At 47.4% G+C, this 17,783-nt stretch overlaps 1 protein-coding gene across 1 annotated transcript in view; it reads right to left on the reverse strand.

Annotated features, from left to right (window-relative positions):
* CALB2 (calbindin 2) overlaps positions 1-13,218 on the reverse strand; it is a 31,835-nt gene extending 18,617 nt beyond the window's left edge. Inside the window, exons 1-2 of the mRNA XM_072116970.1 lie at positions 13,058-13,218; positions 9,111-9,187 (exon numbers count right to left, since the gene is read on the reverse strand). Of these exons, the coding sequence (XP_071973071.1) occupies positions 9,111-9,187; positions 13,058-13,151 (171 nt within the window). The 5' untranslated portion in view covers positions 13,152-13,218. The remainder of the gene's footprint in view (positions 1-9,110; positions 9,188-13,057) is intronic.
* Between the last annotated feature and the right edge of the window lie 4,565 nt (positions 13,219-17,783).

Consider the following 17,783-nt stretch of genomic DNA (forward strand, 5'->3'; position numbering starts at 1 on the left):
TTAGGTGCCATGGTCGGGTGTAATACAGCTGACACCCATGGCTTATGCAGAGGGCTCTCCATATTCCCCTATACGACTGCTCAACGTGTATTTACATTGGGCTGTTGTGAAGGGGTTAAACTGTATTCAGAATGAGACGGGCAACCAGCGCAGTGGCTGACACAGACTGGAGGCATCTATGTAGTGTTTTGACTGAAAAACAAGTCTGGCTGCTGCAATAGATTGCAGAGGAGAGCATTTAGTAAGTGAAAGAGCAATTAGAAGGGAATTACAGTAGTCTAGTTGAGAGCGAATCAGTGCAACAATTAGTGTTTAAGAGGTTTCCATTGTCAGAAATGGTGGAATTCTAGAGATGTTTTTAAGGTGCATGCGGCAAGAAAGTGCAAGTCAGGCCCGGCGGCAGCACCCGGCTAACCTGGGCAAGTGCCGGGGTCCCGGAGTACTGGAGGGGCCCACTCGGGCCCCCAGATCAATTGTGGCAGTGTCGGGCGTCTCTCATAGCAATCTGTGTCTTCCGGACAAAGATCGCTATGAGAACATTTGCAGTCACTCACTGCTTTCCCCAGCAGGAGCTGCTGCATCGGAGGCTGAAGGACCTGCGATGACGTCATGGTCACATGACCTGCCGGGGGAAAGCAGTGACCACACAGAGAGACCAGAGAGATCAGTAAGGTGAGGGGGTAGATATGGGGGGCTATGTGTATACAGGGGGAGGGGGGGCTATGTGTATACAGGGGGAGGGGGGGCAGTGTGTATACGGGGGAAGAGGGGAGGGGGCAGTGTGTATACGGGGGAAGAGGGGAGGGGGCAGTGTGTATACAGGGGGCAGTGTGTATACAAGAGGGGGGGGCGGCAGTGTGTATACAAGAGGGGGGGGGCGGCAGTGTGTATACAGGGGGAGAGGGTGGCAGTGTGTATACAGGAGGAGGGGGGGCACTGTGTATACAGGGGGAGGGGTGGCAGTGTGTATACAGGAGGAGGAGGGGGGCAGTGTGTATACAGGGGGAGGGGGAAGTGTGTATACAGGAGGAGGGGGGGCACTGTGTATACAGGGGGAGGGGTGGCAGTGTGTATACAGGAGGAGGAGGGGGGCAGTGTGTATACAGGGGGAGAGGGGGGCAGTGTGTATACAGGGGGAGAGGGGGGCAGTGTGTATACAGGGGGAGAGGGGGGCAGTGTGTATACAGGGGGAGAGGGGGGCAGTGTGTATACAGGGGGAGAGGGGGGCAGTGTGTATACAGGGGAGAGGGTGGCAGTGTGTATACAGGGGGAGAGGGTGGCAGTGTGTATACAGGGGGAGAGGGTGGCAGTGTGTATACAGGGGGAGAGGGTGGCAGTGTGTATACAGGGGGAGAGGGTGGCAGTGTGTATACAGGAGGAGGGGGGCAGTGTGTATACAGGGGGAGAGGGTGGCAGTGTGTATACAGGGGGAGGGGGCAGTGTGTATACAGGAGGAGGGGGGGCACTGTGTATACAGGGGGAGGGGTGGCAGTGTGTATACAGGAGGAGGAGGGGGGCAGTGTGTATACAGGGGGAGGGGGAAGTGTGTATACAGGAGGAGGAGCGGGGCAGTGTGTATACAGGAGGAGGGGGGCAGTGTGTATACAGGGGGAGAGGGTGGCAGTGTGTATACAGGGGGAGGAGGGGGGACAGTGTGTATACAGGTGTAGAGGGGCAGTGTGTATACAGGGGGAGAGGGGGGCAGTGTGTATACAGGGGGAGAGGGGGGCAGTGTGTATACAGGGGGAGAGGGGGCAGTGTGTATACAGGGGGAGAGGGTGGCTGTGTGTATACAGGAGGGGGGGGCAGTGTGTATACAGGAGGAGGGGGGCAGTGTGTATACAGGGGGAGGGGGGAAGTGTGTATACAGGAGGAGGGGGGGGCAGTGTGTATACAGGGGGAGAGGGGCAGTGTGTATACAGGGGGGGGGAGGGGGCAGTGTGTATACAGGAGGAGGGGGGCAGTGTGTATACAGGGGGAGAGGGTGGCAGTGTGTATACAGGAGGGGGGGGGGCAGTGTGTATACAGGGGGAGAGGGTGGCAGTGTGTATACAGGGGGAGGAGGGGGGACAGTGTGTATACAGGTGTAGAGGGGCAGTGTGTATACAGGGGGAGAGGGGGGCAGTGTGTATACAGGGGGAGAGGATGGCAGTGTGTATACAGGGGGAGAGGGTAGCAGTGTGTATACAGGAGGAGGGGGGCAGTGTGTATACAGGAGGGGGAGATGGTGGCAATGTGTATACAGGGGGAGGAGGGGGGCAGTGTGTATACAGGAGGAGGAGGGGGGCAGTGTGTATACAGGAGGAGGAGGGGGGGCAGTGTGTATACAGGAGGAGGAGGGGTGGCAGTGTGTATACAGGAGGAGGAGGGGGGGCAGTGTGTATACAGGGGTAGAGGGGGCAGTGTGTATACAGGGGGAGAGGGTGGCAGTGTGTATACAGGGGGAGAGGGTGGCAGTGTGTATACAGGAGGAGGGGGGCAGTGTGTATACAGGGGGAGGGGGGAAGTGTGTATACAGGAGGAGGGGGGGGCAGTGTGTATACAGGGGGAGAGGGGCAGTGTGTATACAGGGGGGGGAGGGGGCAGTGTGTATACAGGAGGAGGGGGGCAGTGTGTATACAGGGGGAGAGGGTGGCAGTGTGTATACAGGAGGAGGGTGGCAGTGTGTATACAGGAGGAGGGGGGCAGTGTGTATACAGGGGGAGGGGGGAAGTGTGTATACAGGAGGGGGGGGCAGTGTGTATACAGGGGGAGAGGGGCAGTGTGTATACAGGGGGGGGGAGGGGGCAGTGTGTATACAGGAGGAGGGGGGCAGTGTGTATACAGGGGGAGAGGGTGGTAGTGTGTATACAGGAGGAGGGGGGCAGTGTGTATACAGGGGGAGAGGGTGGCAGTGTGTATACAGGGGGAGGAGGGGGGACAGTGTGTATACAGGTGTAGAGGGGCAGTGTGTATACAGGGGGAGAGGGGGGCAGTGTGTATACAGGGGGAGAGGATGGCAGTGTGTATACAGGGGGAGAGGGTAGCAGTGTGTATACAGGAGGAGGGGGGCAGTGTGTATACAGGGGGAGAGGGTGGCAGTGTGTATACAGGGGGAGGAGGGGGGCAGTGTGTATACAGGAGGGGGAGATGGTGGCAATGTGTATACAGGGGGAGGAGGGGGGCAGTGTGTATACAGGAGGAGGAGGGGGGCAGTGTGTATACAGGAGGAGGAGGGGGGGCAGTGTGTATACAGGAGGAGGAGGGGTGGCAGTGTGTATACAGGAGGAGGAGGGGGGGCAGTGTGTATACAGGGGTAGAGGGGGCAGTGTGTATACAGGGGGAGAGGGTGGCAGTGTGTATACAGGAGGGGGGGCAGTGTGTATACAGGGGGAGAGGGTGGCAATGTGTATACAGGGGGAGAGGGTGGCAGTGTGTATACAGGGGGAGAGGGTGGCAGTGTGTATACAGGGGGAGAGGATGGCAGTGTGTATACAGGGGGAGAGGGTAGCAGTGTGTATACAGGGGGAGAGGGGGCAGTGTGTATACAGGGGGAGAGGATGGCAGTGTGTATACAGGGGGAGAGGGTAGCAGTGTGTATACAGGAGGAAGAGGGGGGCAGTGTGTATACAGGGGGAGAGGGGGGCAGTGTGTATACAGGGGGAGAGGGGGCAGTGTGTATACAGGGGGAGAGGATGGCAGTGTGTATACAGGGGGAGAGGGTAGCAGTGTGTATACAGGAGGATGGGGGCAGTGTGTATACAGGAGGGGGGGAGTGTGTATACAGGGGGAGGAGGGGGGCAGTGTGTATACAGGGGGAGGAGGGGGGCAGTGTGTATACAGGGGGAGGAAGGGGGGCAGTGTGTATACAGGAGGAGGAGGGGGGGCAGTGTTTATACAGGAGGAGGAGGGGGGCAGTGTGTATACAGGGTGAGAGGGGGCAGTGTGTATACAGGGGGAGAGGGGGCAGTGTGTATACAGGAGGGGGGGCAGTGTGTATACAGGAGGAGGGGGGCAGTGTGTATACAGGGGGAGGGGGGAAGTGTGTATACAGGAGGAGGGGGGGCAGTGTGTATACAGGGGGAGAGGGGCAGTGTGTATACAGGGGGAGAGGGGCAGTGTGTATACAGGGGGGGGGAGGGGGCAGTGTGTATACAGGAGGAGGCGGGCAGTGTGTATACAGGGGGAGAGGGTGGCAGTGTGTATACAGGAGGAGGGGGGCAGTGTGTATACAGGGGGAGAGGGTGGCAGTGTGTATACAGGGGGAGGAGGGGGGACAGTGTGTATACAGGTGTAGAGGGGCAGTGTGTATACAGGGGGAGAGGGGGGCAGTGTGTATACAGGGGGAGAGGATGGCAGTGTGTATACAGGGGGAGAGGGTAGCAGTGTGTATACAGGAGGAGGGGGGCAGTGTGTATACAGGAGGAGGGGGGCAGTGTGTATACAGGGGGAGAGGGTGGCAGTGTGTATACAGGGGGAGGAGGGGGGCAGTGTGTATACAGGAGGGGGAGATGGTGGCAATGTGTATACAGGGGGAGGAGGGGGGCAGTGTGTATACAGGAGGAGGAGGGGGGCAGTGTGTATACAGGAGGAGGAGGGGGGGCAGTGTGTATACAGGAGGAGGAGGGGTGGCAGTGTGTATACAGGAGGAGGAGGGGGGGCAGTGTGTATACAGGGGTAGAGGGGGCAGTGTGTATACAGGGGTAGAGGGGGCAGTGTGTATACAGGGGGAGAGGGTGGCAGTGTGTATACAGGGGGAGAGGGTGGCAGTGTGTATACAGGGGGAGAGGGTGGCAGTGTGTATACAGGGGGAGAGGGTGGCAGTGTGTATACAGGGGGAGAGGGTGGCAGTGTGTATACAGGGGGAGAGGGTGGCAGTGTGTATACAGGGGGAGAGGGTGGCAGTGTGTATACAGGAGGGGGGCAGTGTGTATACAGGGGGAGAGAGTGGCAGTGTGTATACAGGGGGAGAGGGTGGCAGTGTGTATACAGGGGCAGAGGGTGGCAGTGTGTATACAGGGGCAGAGGGTGGCAGTGTGTATACAGGGGGAGAGGATGGCAGTGTGTATACAGGGGGAGAGGGTAGCAGTGTGTATACAGGAGGAGGGGGGCAGTGTGTATACAGGAGGAGGGGGGCAGTGTGTATACAGGGGGAGAGGGTGGCAGTGTGTATACAGGGGGAGGAGGGGGGCAGTGTGTATACAGGAGGGGGAGATGGTGGCAATGTGTATACAGGGGGAGGAGGGGGGCAGTGTGTATACAGGAGGAGGAGGGGGGGCAGTGTGTATACAGGAGGAGGAGGGGTGGCAGTGTGTATACAGGAGGAGGAGGGGGGGCAGTGTGTATACAGGGGTAGAGGGGGCAGTGTGTATACAGGGGTAGAGGGGGCAGTGTGTATACAGGGGGAGAGGGTGGCAGTGTGTATACAGGGGGAGAGGGTGGCAGTGTGTATACAGGGGGAGAGGGTGGCAGTGTGTATACAGGGGGAGAGGGTGGCAGTGTGTATACAGGGGGAGAGGGTGGCAGTGTGTATACAGGGGGAGAGGGTGGCAGTGTGTATACAGGAGGGGGGCAGTGTGTATACAGGGGGAGAGAGTGGCAGTGTGTATACAGGGGGAGAGGGTGGCAGTGTGTATACAGGGGGAGAGGGTGGCAGTGTGTATACAGGGGCAGAGGGTGGCAGTGTGTATACAGGGGGAGAGGATGGCAGTGTGTATACAGGGGGAGAGGGTAGCAGTGTGTATACAGGGGGAGAGGGTGGCAGTGTGTATACAGGAGGGGGGGGGGATGTGTCCACGCGGGGGAGGGGGGCAGTGTGACTACTGAAGGGGGGCCCAATAAGGGGGCCCACTAGGGCTCTGTCGCCCAGGGGCCCACCAAAACCTGGAGCCGGCCCTGGTGCAAGTGATTCAACTGGTGCAAAGGAGAGGTCAGAGTCCAGCACAGTGGGCCTGCTGCCTCACTTTAAAATACAGTTTGCACCCACTTCTGACAGCTATAATTGCCTTACAATACGCATCTTAGTAGCACTAAGAACATATTCCCTCTCCTTCAAATTGTGGTGGCTGAACCCTGTCAGGTGTACAATATGTCGCAGAACCAACATTCATAACACTCTGATACCTGACTACTTTTCACTGCGGTGGTGAGTACGGACAAGAGTTTTTTGTACACACACTCGTACATATATACACACATACTCATGTGCACACTCACATACTTATGTACACACACATTCCTATGTACACACACACTTGTACACATATACACACATACCCAAGTGCACACATATACAAACATACTCATGTACATACACACATACTCATGCACACACTCTAATAGATATACATACACTTACACACACTTATACATACACATACACTTACTCATTCACACACATTCATACATATATTCATACACACTCATACACACACATGTAAAGACATTTGCACAAACACTAAAGTACACATACTCATGTGTACACTCACATACTCGTGTACACACACACACACACACACATACTCATGTATAGACATATATTCATATACATATGTATACACACATACTCATGTACACACTCTCGTACATACATTTACACACATACTTATGTGCACACTCACATACATACACACACATACTCATGTACACAGACTCATACATATTTGCACACATATTCATGTGCACACTCACATACAAATCTCATTTACACACATATACGCACACTCATGTACATACTCTCATACAAATAAATACAGTCATGTACACACCCTCATATATATATATATATATATATATATATATATGTACACACAAACACTCATACATACAGTACATACACACATACTCAAACACAAAATTAAGTGCACACTGACATAATCATGTACACACACTCATACTCATATACACATACTCATATAAACACACACTCATATACACACACACTCATACACATATCTACACGTACTAATTTACATACACATATGTACACACAAATACTTATGTGCACACACTTTCCTGCACATATACACACTGAGAGGGAAATTTATCAGTGCTTCTACACCAGTTTTCTGGCACTCAAATAATCACAATTTCTTCAGGTGACTACACCACCTTTATGCCATGTGGGCATGATAGGGGCATAAAGGTGCGAAGCCACTGGCAGAGTGGGGTGGCAAGAGGCGTTCCTGACCTGTGCCTGTGCAATTTTTGAAAATAAACATTCACCACTGAATGTATGCAGTGCTTAACTCAAAACTACGCTAGGTCGGACCTTGTGCAATTTTGTCCTCCAGCCACCACGGCTGGCCGGCATGTGTGAATAATTATGTGTACAAAAACAGACTTATACTCATGTACACACATACTCATGAACACACACATGTGTGTTTATACAGTGGCGTAACTAGGAGAAGCTGGGCACCATGACAAACTTATGCATGGGGCGCCCCTCCCCCTGAAAAAAATATGTACATATTCATACAAACATATTTATACAATTACACACATTTATATACTAATATCTCCTTCACGCTCTGCACCGTACAGAGCTACAAAGGGTGTATGAAGAGGGCTCACGGGGTGAGCCCTCTTCATACAGAGGTTTGGTTCACTGCATATTGCACTAAATACCTACTGCTAATACCCACCATTGGTGCTAGCATTGATTTTGGGTGGGCGCCGCCATGTTTGTTGAGATCGCTGCTCCCTGTGACATCATTGGTTGCTACGACAGCCTCGGGTCTACTACATTACAAAAAACATTGCCAAAGTCGCCCCATTTTCCCTACACTATACATATTGGGGCAAATTTACTTACCTGGTCCAGTCACGATCCCCGATTCGGAAGGTCCGGTGAGGATGAAGTCCTGCGCGATTTATGAAGATCGTGTACCTAAGTTCCTGCATCCGTCGCTTCTCCGACAAGGTCCGCCGGAGTTCACCTTCTTCTTCCTGGTGCTTGTAAGTGCGTGTCTTGCGACACAATTCTAAATGTTAAATCTTGCGTGTTGTCCGAATCCGGCAGTGATGGCACGCCCCCCTATTTCTGTCGTGTGCAAGCCAGCGCCAAACAGAAATCATTGGGAAACCCGGCAGAAATGCGCTCTGCGGACCCTTAGTAAATGAGCTCCATTAAGTATCAAAACGACCGAAACAAAATAGGGAATTCATTAATAATGCTCATTTTGAGTTAATTTTAAAAAAATTTTTAAATATGTACTATAAATTAACAAAAGTAAAAAAAGAAATAATTCAACTTTTATTACTTTTTAACTAGCTCTATGTTTTCCGAAAAAAAAGACAGCAAAAATTTTTAAGGTAGATACAAAAAAAACAGTTATGGCCCTTAAACCGCCACATGCAAAAATTTGCTATAAATGCCCAGACACTAGAACCTTTTCAGGCCGCTTCACTAAGGGGTTAAGTATAGTCTATTTTTTAAGTTTAAGCTTTTGGGCTTAAACCGGTCTTGGGCCGTGGCCCCATAGTTGGGGACCGCTGCCATATACAATGGGGGTTATTTACTAAGGGCTCGAATCGTGTTTTTCCGTCGGGTTACCCGAATATTACCATTTTGCTGCGATTTTCCCTGAATTGTCCCGAGTTTTTGGCGCACGCGATCGGATTGTGGCGCATCGGCGCCGGCATGCACGCGGTGGAAAGCGGGGGGGGGGGGCGGGGGTCATGGCCGTCAGAAAACCCGACGGATTTGGAAAAACCGCCGTATTTAAAAAATAAATGTGTCGCTTGACACGCGTTTACCTGCACCCAGCAATGGATCGTCCAGTGAACTCCGACGGATTTCAGCGCAGCAGCGACTCCTGGTGGACATCGGGCGTACTACCTTACTGAATCGCCAGAAGACCCGAATCCTCCACAGAGAATGTGCCGCTGGATCGCGACAGGACCGGGTAAGTGGCCTGGTACAGTTTATGCATTTGGACCCAAAAGCAAGTTACACATCAGGTTGTAACCAGCTTTTCCAGAAATATGACTAAAAAAGTGAAGTCTGCACTAAACTGAAAAGTAGTTTTAAGAGAAAAAATGGCTCCATGGAACTTTGTCCTCTCATTGTCACAGAAATTGTAATGGGCGGGGTGGGGAGAGATCTTGTCTTGTGACTTGTTTCTTACCACTCCAGCTCCTCTCCTTGCAGCTTCCAGCTCTTGAAAGAAGTTCTCCAGTTCCTTACCTTCAATGTAGCCATTCCCTGGTGAGAAAAGAAACAATTACAGTATCAACACCTGCGCTACTGGTGGAAGAACCCACAGGTTTGCACTCTGTGTTCAAGTCTCGCAGGTCTCCGTTGGGCTGCCTTCACAAGTATTCCAGAAATTATTCCTGGATTTTGTTTAGTTTTGCATTTGCCTTTGCAATTTGCAATTGACTTTGATTTTCGTTGTGTTTTTCATTAATGCCAAAATAAATGGATGAATGTGGTCTGTTTTCTATAACAAGGGATAAGTGAAAAACACATTGCATTAACTTGTTTTTGCATGTTTTTAATGCATCCACATAAACTTGAATAGGGCATTTTTCATGTGCATCTCCTGCAAAGTTAGAGAATTCAGTGATTTTCACACAGCAAAAAAATAAATAAAAACCTGTCCGAATAAACCCGTTGGCTATAAATTATCATTATCCAATATGAGTCTATTCTGTCAAAACTTGCATGTCAAAAACAAAAGCTCTTCTAACTGAATAAAATTTTTGACAACTTATCTGAGAACTTATCTGAATCCCAAACCCTACAAAGTAATCTGTGACTCCAATGCCAATGACATCAATGGACAAAAAAACTGGGATCCAAAGACATTTTACTGTGGACACTGCAAATTGTTCCTCCATGACTGATGTGACAAAATTGCAGATCTCAGTTGTTGCCTGCATCTTTTGAGTGAATAGACCCAGCATCACTCCCCAAATTACAGGTGTCTTTCAACAAAATCTCCAGCTTTTAGAAAGAGTCACCCTCTACCTGGTGCTTAGCTCCAGGTCCAGTCTGCTGACAACAGGCAAATGGTTGTATTATAGTTGTCTAAAAAATCCTGGTGAGGAAGAATGGGGTCAGGAGCAAAGTATAAACTAAGGCACATCTGAATGGAAGTTAGAGTGCAAAGGCATGAAAAGCTACCATTTTATTAGAATAGAAAATAAGGGAGATTTTTTTCTGCAGGATGGGAGGGCTAGTACAGGGCAGAGAAGAGGGAAAGTATATACCCTAAGTATAAAGTGCCCACAATATAAAACAAGGCACCTAATTTTACCCCAAAAAACTGGGTAAACCTACAGACTCAAGTATAAGCCTAGGGTGGGAAATGCATTGGTCACAGCCTCCCCAGCCCCCTACACCCCAACATATAGTTAGCCAGTCTCCTGTCCCCCCAGTATATAGCTAGCCAGGCCTCTGCCCCCCAGTATATGGCTAGCCTGGCCCTGTCCCCCAGTATATAGCTAGCTAGCACCCTGCCCCCCACTATATAGCTAGCCAGCCAAATGCACCCCAATATATAGCTAGCCAGCCCAATGCCCCCAGTATACAGCTAGCCAGTCTCTTAGTATAAAGCCAACAGCGCCTGTCCCCATTATATAGCCTGCCAGCTCCCTTCCCCAATTTATAGCCTGCCAGTTCCCTGCCCCCAGTATATAGCCAGCCAGCTCCCTGCCCCCAGTATGCCCAACACATAAACAAATAAACTCAGTACTCACCTTTCCGACTGCCCCCACAAGTCCTTTTCTTGAATCCTATGTGCGGGCAGCACACAGATTATGATGTCAGCCATGCGTGCTGGCCGTGCACACACTATGATGTCAACAGGCCACTGACATCATAGTCTATGCCCAAAGCGTGCACGGACCCATTGCTGTCGGCACACAGGAGTCAAGAAGAGGACCTTGCGGGCGAGTAGGGAGTTTATTTTTTTTATATAGCAGAGTACATGCTGAGTGGGGCTTTTTCAGCACAAAAATATGTAATATGTAAATATGTAAAGTATGTACAGTACTCATATATAATACCATACTCAAGTATATACATTATTTGGGGTGAGGTATGATCTTTTGTAATAACACAAAGCCCAATTGAAGGGTAATATTCTGGGAACACTGGAGCAGATTTTTGGGATAAGGAGTGATAATGTTAATATGCCAAAATTTTCCGAGATTGAGGTTACACGGATTCAAAGATGAGTGAGTTATATTGGGACACTCTGGGATAGCATTTTGGGTGGAATTTATATTCAGAGGAATATCCATCCAATGTGATAAAACTTTCAGGATAGGAGTTTTATTTGGGCTGAGGGTTGAAATTTCAGGGACACGTGAAGTTTGTAAGTAAGAACACACAAGTGTGAGGGGTGAGGGATAATATTCTAGGCATACACTATGGAGAATTTCAGAGAAATATTCTAAAGACACAATAAGACAGTGTTTTGGATAATGTAAGGAAACATTAGGCCAGCGGTAATATTCTAAGGATAAATAGTGACAGGTTTTTGTGATAAGGGAAATATTAGGGGCACGTACAGGATAATATTCTTGGGGACGCAGCAGGCATGAGTAGAGCCGCAGCTGTGCTTCTGTTTTCTATGCCATGTCAGAATTTCCCCGGTGTTTTCCTCTGATCTCAGGTGACATCTCTTCACACTAGGGGATATGGCGTCTTTTCACTAATCAGTGAATTCGTAAACAAACACCATGGAGAATTTGAGGTGCGAATAGGGCAGATGATTAAAAATATCAACAGGGAGTGATCACATGTTATATGTACTGAAACCCACTAAAAGTAAAAGAAAGACAATCCACTCCTGTTAGTTTTTGGTGGGGAGAAGGACCCTCTCCATTCAGGTAAATGTATGGAACTTCCATCTTCTCATTAGATCAATACCCTCTATGACTATGAAATTAAGCCCAAAACTGACTAAAAGTAATCTTATTTACAGATATCTACCCAAAGATGTGGAAAAACAGCAAAATATAATGCCTGGGGTGGGGTAAAGGTATAATAAACACAAAGGAGCAGGGATGTAGATGACTAATGTTGTTCTGATTGGTATGGTGCATTGTTTGGTGGACTCCTAGTATTAGTGAACAGGAGTGGCCAATTCAGCATTGAAGAGCCCTGGACACCGGTGGTGTGAGTAGCACAGTTAAGGACTCCTGGTATTGCTGTAAAAGTGACAGGGCTCAGCAAACACCTGCAATCTGTGGGAAGATGGAATTGTTCAGTGGCCACAAGAATTGTAAAGGTGTTGAAGGTTTCACAATACTTTTTCCAGATGTCACCTGTTATCAATTTTCTGTGTGGCATTATTTAATGTCTGAAGGTCTCCTGTTATCAATGGTCTGGATGGCTAACACCAGGTACTGGTGATGATGATGGCAAGGTTCAGTGCCTAAGGCTTCTTGTACTGAAAGTCTGAGCAATATAGCCCAGTGTCCAGAGGACTCCTGGTATTGGAGGTTAGAGTGACACATTCCAATTTCCAGTAGACTCCTGTTATTAGCGGTTATGGTGACACAATCCAGTGTCCAGAGGACTCCGGGTATTAGTGGTTAGAGTGACACAGTCCAGTGTCCAGAGGACTCCGGGTATTAGTGTTTAGGGTGACACAATCCAGTGTCCAGAGGAATCAAGGTATTAGTGGTTAGGGTGACACAATCCAGTGTCCACAGGACTCCAGGTGTTAGTATTTAGGGTGACACAGTCCAGTGTCCACAGGACTCCGGGTATTAGTAATTAGGGTGACACAGTCCAGTGTCCAGAGGACGCCTGGTAATGGCGGTCAGAAGAACTCCAACTGCTTATATTTGAGGTCAACATAGTTTGGTCCAGTGTCTACAGGAATCCTGGTATTGGAGTTCAGGGTGGCTCTTAAACTGATAATGGTGATCAGGGTGCTGCAATCCAGTATCCAGAACACCCTTGGTACTATTTTATGTTCTGTTTTACAGGGCAGTAAGGAGTAAAGAGCAGAGAGTACCAGTTCAGAAGTACCTTTAGCCCTTTCTTTAGCAGTAGGCAAGTGATGGGGAAGCAAAGGACAGTTAGGGTAAAGTTAGGGGTGAGAGCGGCTCTTACCATCAGAGTCATAGTGCTTCCATATATCCAGGAACTGTGAGGCTGTGAGCTCAGCCAGGTGCAGGTACAGAGGCTGCTGCTTGTGAGCCATCATTCCCAGTGAGAGCAGCAAGTGATGGAGCTTCAGTGCCTTTCTCTCCAGTGATCCCTGATGTACAGTGCGCTCCTCCTTTATATATACATCTCACAGGCTGCATTACTCTGTCTTACCCACAGAGGTCAGTGCTTAGCCAGGCTCTATCCACACACTGGTACAGGGAGATGAAGATGTCAGGGCTTCAGAAGACTGTACACAAGACAATATGACGCCCCTTGTGATTTGAAAGGGTCAGAAAGTGGCTAGGAATATGCATGGTGTCCAGATGAGGTGATGCCAAGTGGGTTAATAAATATTTAATGGAAAAAGAAGTGATGCAGAGCTCAAGTATTTTGTGCATTAATGATCAGTCCTAGAGAGAATTGAAATGTAAGCCTTGCCAGGGTTGTCACAATGTAGTAGCAACCAGATTGAAAGCATGAAAGAATGATCCTCTCACAGATAGTGGGCCAGATGTATCAAAAGTGAGTCAAACTGCACTAAGGCAAATGTGCAGGGTGCGCCAGGTAATTAAATACTGGAGCACAGTCTTCAATTTTCTGGCGCACTCTGCAATGCTCGGGAAGTGTTCAACCCATTTTTTTTTTTTTTTTTGGTCCATCTTAAATATAAAGTGTGCAACACAATTCTGTCAAGTCACTATATTAAATGTGTCGCAGACAATAAGCACTACCATTAGATGGACATTTATCTAAAGTGTCGGACACAGTGCAACCGCTACATAAAACTGGCACAAACATTTCATAAATACACCTGCATGCTCCATAGACTTTCTTTACAGTGTAAAGTCAGACAGACCTGCCTCTGCTCAATTGTCTATTTTGCAACTTTCCTTCTCCAAGTGCTCCATCACTTCTTCATGATCAATTATTATGTGGTCCAGAAAGTTATTGTTTGCATAATAAAATGTTATGCAGTTTTCCAATATACTTTCTGTATCAATTCCTCACAGTTTTCTAGATCTGAGCTTACTGTCATTATATAGAAAGCTTTATTGTTCACTCACCGGCCACTTTATTAGGTACACCATGCTTGTAACGGGTTGGACCCCCTTTTGCCTTCAGAACTGCCTCAATTCTTCGTGGCATAGATTCAACAAGGTGCTGGAAGCATTCCTCAGAGATTTTGGTCCATATTGACATGATGGCATCGCACAGTTGCCGCAGAATTGTTGGCTGCACATCCATGATGCGAATCTCCCGTTCCACCACATCCCAAAGATGCTCTATTGGATTGAGATCTGGTGACTGTGGAGGCCATTTGAGTACAGTGAACTCATTGTCATGTTCAGGAAACCAGTCTGAGATGATTCCAGCTTTATGACATGGCGCATTATCCTGCTGAAAGTAGCCATCAGATGTTGGGTACATTGTGGTCATAAAGGGATGGACATGGTCAGCAACAATACTCAGGTAGGCTCTGGCGTTGCAACGATTCACAATTGGTACCAAGGGGCCCAAAGAGTGCCAAAAAAATATTCCCCACACCATGACAACACCACCACCAGCCTGAACTGTTGATACAAGGCAGGATGGATCCATGCTTTCATGTTGTTGACGCCAAATTCTGACCCTACCATCCGAATGTCGTAGCAGAAATCGAGACTCATCAGACCAAGCAACGTTTTTCCAATCTTCTATTGTCCAATTTTGATGAGCTTGTGCAAATTGTAGCCTCAGTTTCCTGTTCTTAGCTGAAAGGAGTGGCACCCGGTGTGGTCTTCTGCTGCTGTAGCCCATCTGCCTCAAAGTTCGACTTACTGTGCGTTCAGAGATGCTCTTCTGCCTACCTTGGTTGTAACAGGTGGCGATTTGAGTCACTGTTGCCTTTCTATCAGCTCGAACCAGTCTGCCCATTCTCCTCTGGCATCAAAAAGGCATTTCTGCCCACAAAACTGCCGCTCACTGGATGTTTTTTCTTTTTCAGACCATTCTCTGTAAACCCTAGAGATGGTTGTGCGTGAAAATCCCAGTAGATCAGCAGTTTCTGAAATACTCAGACCAGCCCTTCTGGCACCAACAACCATGCCACGTTCAAAGGCACTCAAATCACCTTTCTTCCCCATACTGATGCTCGGTTTGAACTGCAGGAGATTGTCTTGACCATGTGTACATAACTAAATGTACTGAGTTGCCGCCATGTGATTGGCTGATTAGAAATTAAGTGTTAATGAGCAGTTGGACAGGTGTACCTAATAAAGTGGCCGGTGAGTGTATATTTACAGAGAACAGAAATCTGACCATGGTCACACAGGTGCACGGCTCGTTATATCACAAAACTCTGATTACTCTGTGATACTAACGAGCTGTGCACCTGTGCCACTTTGGTCAGATTTCTGTCCACTGGAAGTAAAAATAGAAGCTTTCTATGGAACAAGAGCAAGCAGAGATCTAGAAAGCCATGAGGAATTCATACAGAAAGTATATTGGAATTTTATATAATTTTTCATAATAAAAACAATAACATTCATTTGCTAAAAGGGGAATACTCCTTTAACCCCTTAAGGACGCAGCCATTTTATAGCTTAAAGGGGTATTCCCATTTCAGCAAATTAATGTTATTGTTTTTATTATAAAAAGTTATACAAATTTCCAATATACTTTCTGTATCCATTCCTCATGGTTTTCTAAATCTCTGCTTGCTGTCAATCAATAGAAAGTTTCTAAGTTTACTTCCAGGGAACAGAAATATGACAATGGTCTCACAGGTGCACAGTTCGTTAGTCGTTAGTACACAGAGTAGTCAGGGCTGTGTGTTATAACGAGCCGTGCACCTGTGTGAACATGGTCAGATTTCCTTCCACTGGAAGTAAACATAGAAGCTTTCTATAGAAGAACAGCAAGTGGAGATCTAGAAAACCGTGAGGAATGGATACAGGAAGTATATTGAAAAGTTGTATAACTTTTTATAAGACAAATAATATCATTAATTTGCTGAAATGGAAATACCCTTTTAAGGCTCAGCCCCATTTTGTTGTATACTGACTTGCGCCACTTTATATGGTTATAACTTTTGAACACTGTTACTTATCAAAGCGATTATGAGATTGTTTTTTCCTCACATGTTGTACTTCATTTTAGTGGTTAATGTGTTATTGTGTTTACTTACAAAAAAAAGAAAAAATTATGAATTATGAAATTTGAATTCGAAATTCGAAATCATCGCATTTACAGGCAGATAGATTTACCACCTAAATAAGTTGCTGAATAACATTTTCCATATGTCTACTTTACATTTTCATAATTTTTGAAATGTCTGGATAATTTATTTTGATGTTGCGCGGCTTACAAATCGAATATCGCTTTTCCGTATTTTCAGAATTTACTATTTTGTGGATAATTGCTGTTTTGAATGAAATTTTAAATATTTATCATTAAAACCCCCTATGTATCAACCCATTTTCAAATCTGCACCCCTCAAACTAACAGAAACAGCTTTTAGGAAGATTGTTAACCCCTTGAGATCTTCATAGTAATTAAATCAACATGGAGGTGAAATTTAGAATGGTCAAATTTTCAGTTATATGTTCATTTAGTCCTCAAATGAACACATTTCTAAAAGATAAAACCCATCTTACAATCTGTTATGCAATTTCTCCTGAGTACAGAACCCCCATTTGTCCGGCGCACAGCGAGGTGCAGAAGGGAAGAAGCGCCGTGCAGCTGCCAGGACGTTAGTTTTATCATTGGCCCCTTTTGCAGGCTATAAAATTTTAGCTTTTTCATTATTTTTAACTTTTTGTGTTCACCGTAAAGCCTAATAATCATGTTATCTTTAAACCCTAATGTGGGGAAAAATCTATCATTTTTGCATCGTTGTCTTCCAAGTGGCATAACAATTTTACATTTTTGGCTACAGAGCTGGTTGATGGCTTGTTTTTTGCGGGGCATGTTGTACGTTGCAACAGTATCATCCTGGAGTACATATGTTTTTTTGTCCACTTTTTATTGCATTTTTTGTGGGATTAAATAGATAAAAATCATAATTTTTGGCAGGTTTTTAACAGTTGTTTTTTTTATGGCGTTCATCGTGGGGTTCAATAGTTATTTACTTTTATTCCTATACTTTCAATCATCTGATTGCTTGTTCATGATAATATTCGGCAATACTGATGTACTGCAGGCTATTAGCTGTGTCAGCTAATAGACAAAACGCCATCTTACCGGCACTGCCTGCAGACAGCCCTGGGATCCTGATAAGGGGGAACAATCAGCGACCCCAAAGATGAGGTGGGGGGGGGGGGGCGACCGTGGGGCAGCGACCCTGACAAGTTAAATGCCATGGTTGTTACTCTGGGATGTCAGCTGAAGATTACTGCTGACAACCCGCGACTCCTGATGTCGGCTCGGCTCTGGTGCAGAGTACAGTACTAGTACTATGATACTAGGTACTAGTACTGCGATGAGCGCTAATAACGGGAGCTTAATGGAGGGTAGTTGAATTATGAGTAGTGGCTGAATTAAAACAAAAGAGCTACAAGAGGCCATACATACAGTAAATGTGGGTAGACATCAATGAACTTCTTAAGATCCAGAATTAACTGATCATGTGTTAATAGAAATGTCAAAATGTTCTGGTATCTATTTACCCATGCTGTGCTATTAACAAGACCTTCATGTATACCATTAT

This window comes from Engystomops pustulosus, chromosome 7 (genome assembly GCF_040894005.1).
Source record: "Engystomops pustulosus chromosome 7, aEngPut4.maternal, whole genome shotgun sequence".
NCBI classification, from domain to species: domain Eukaryota; kingdom Metazoa; phylum Chordata; class Amphibia; order Anura; family Leptodactylidae; genus Engystomops; species Engystomops pustulosus.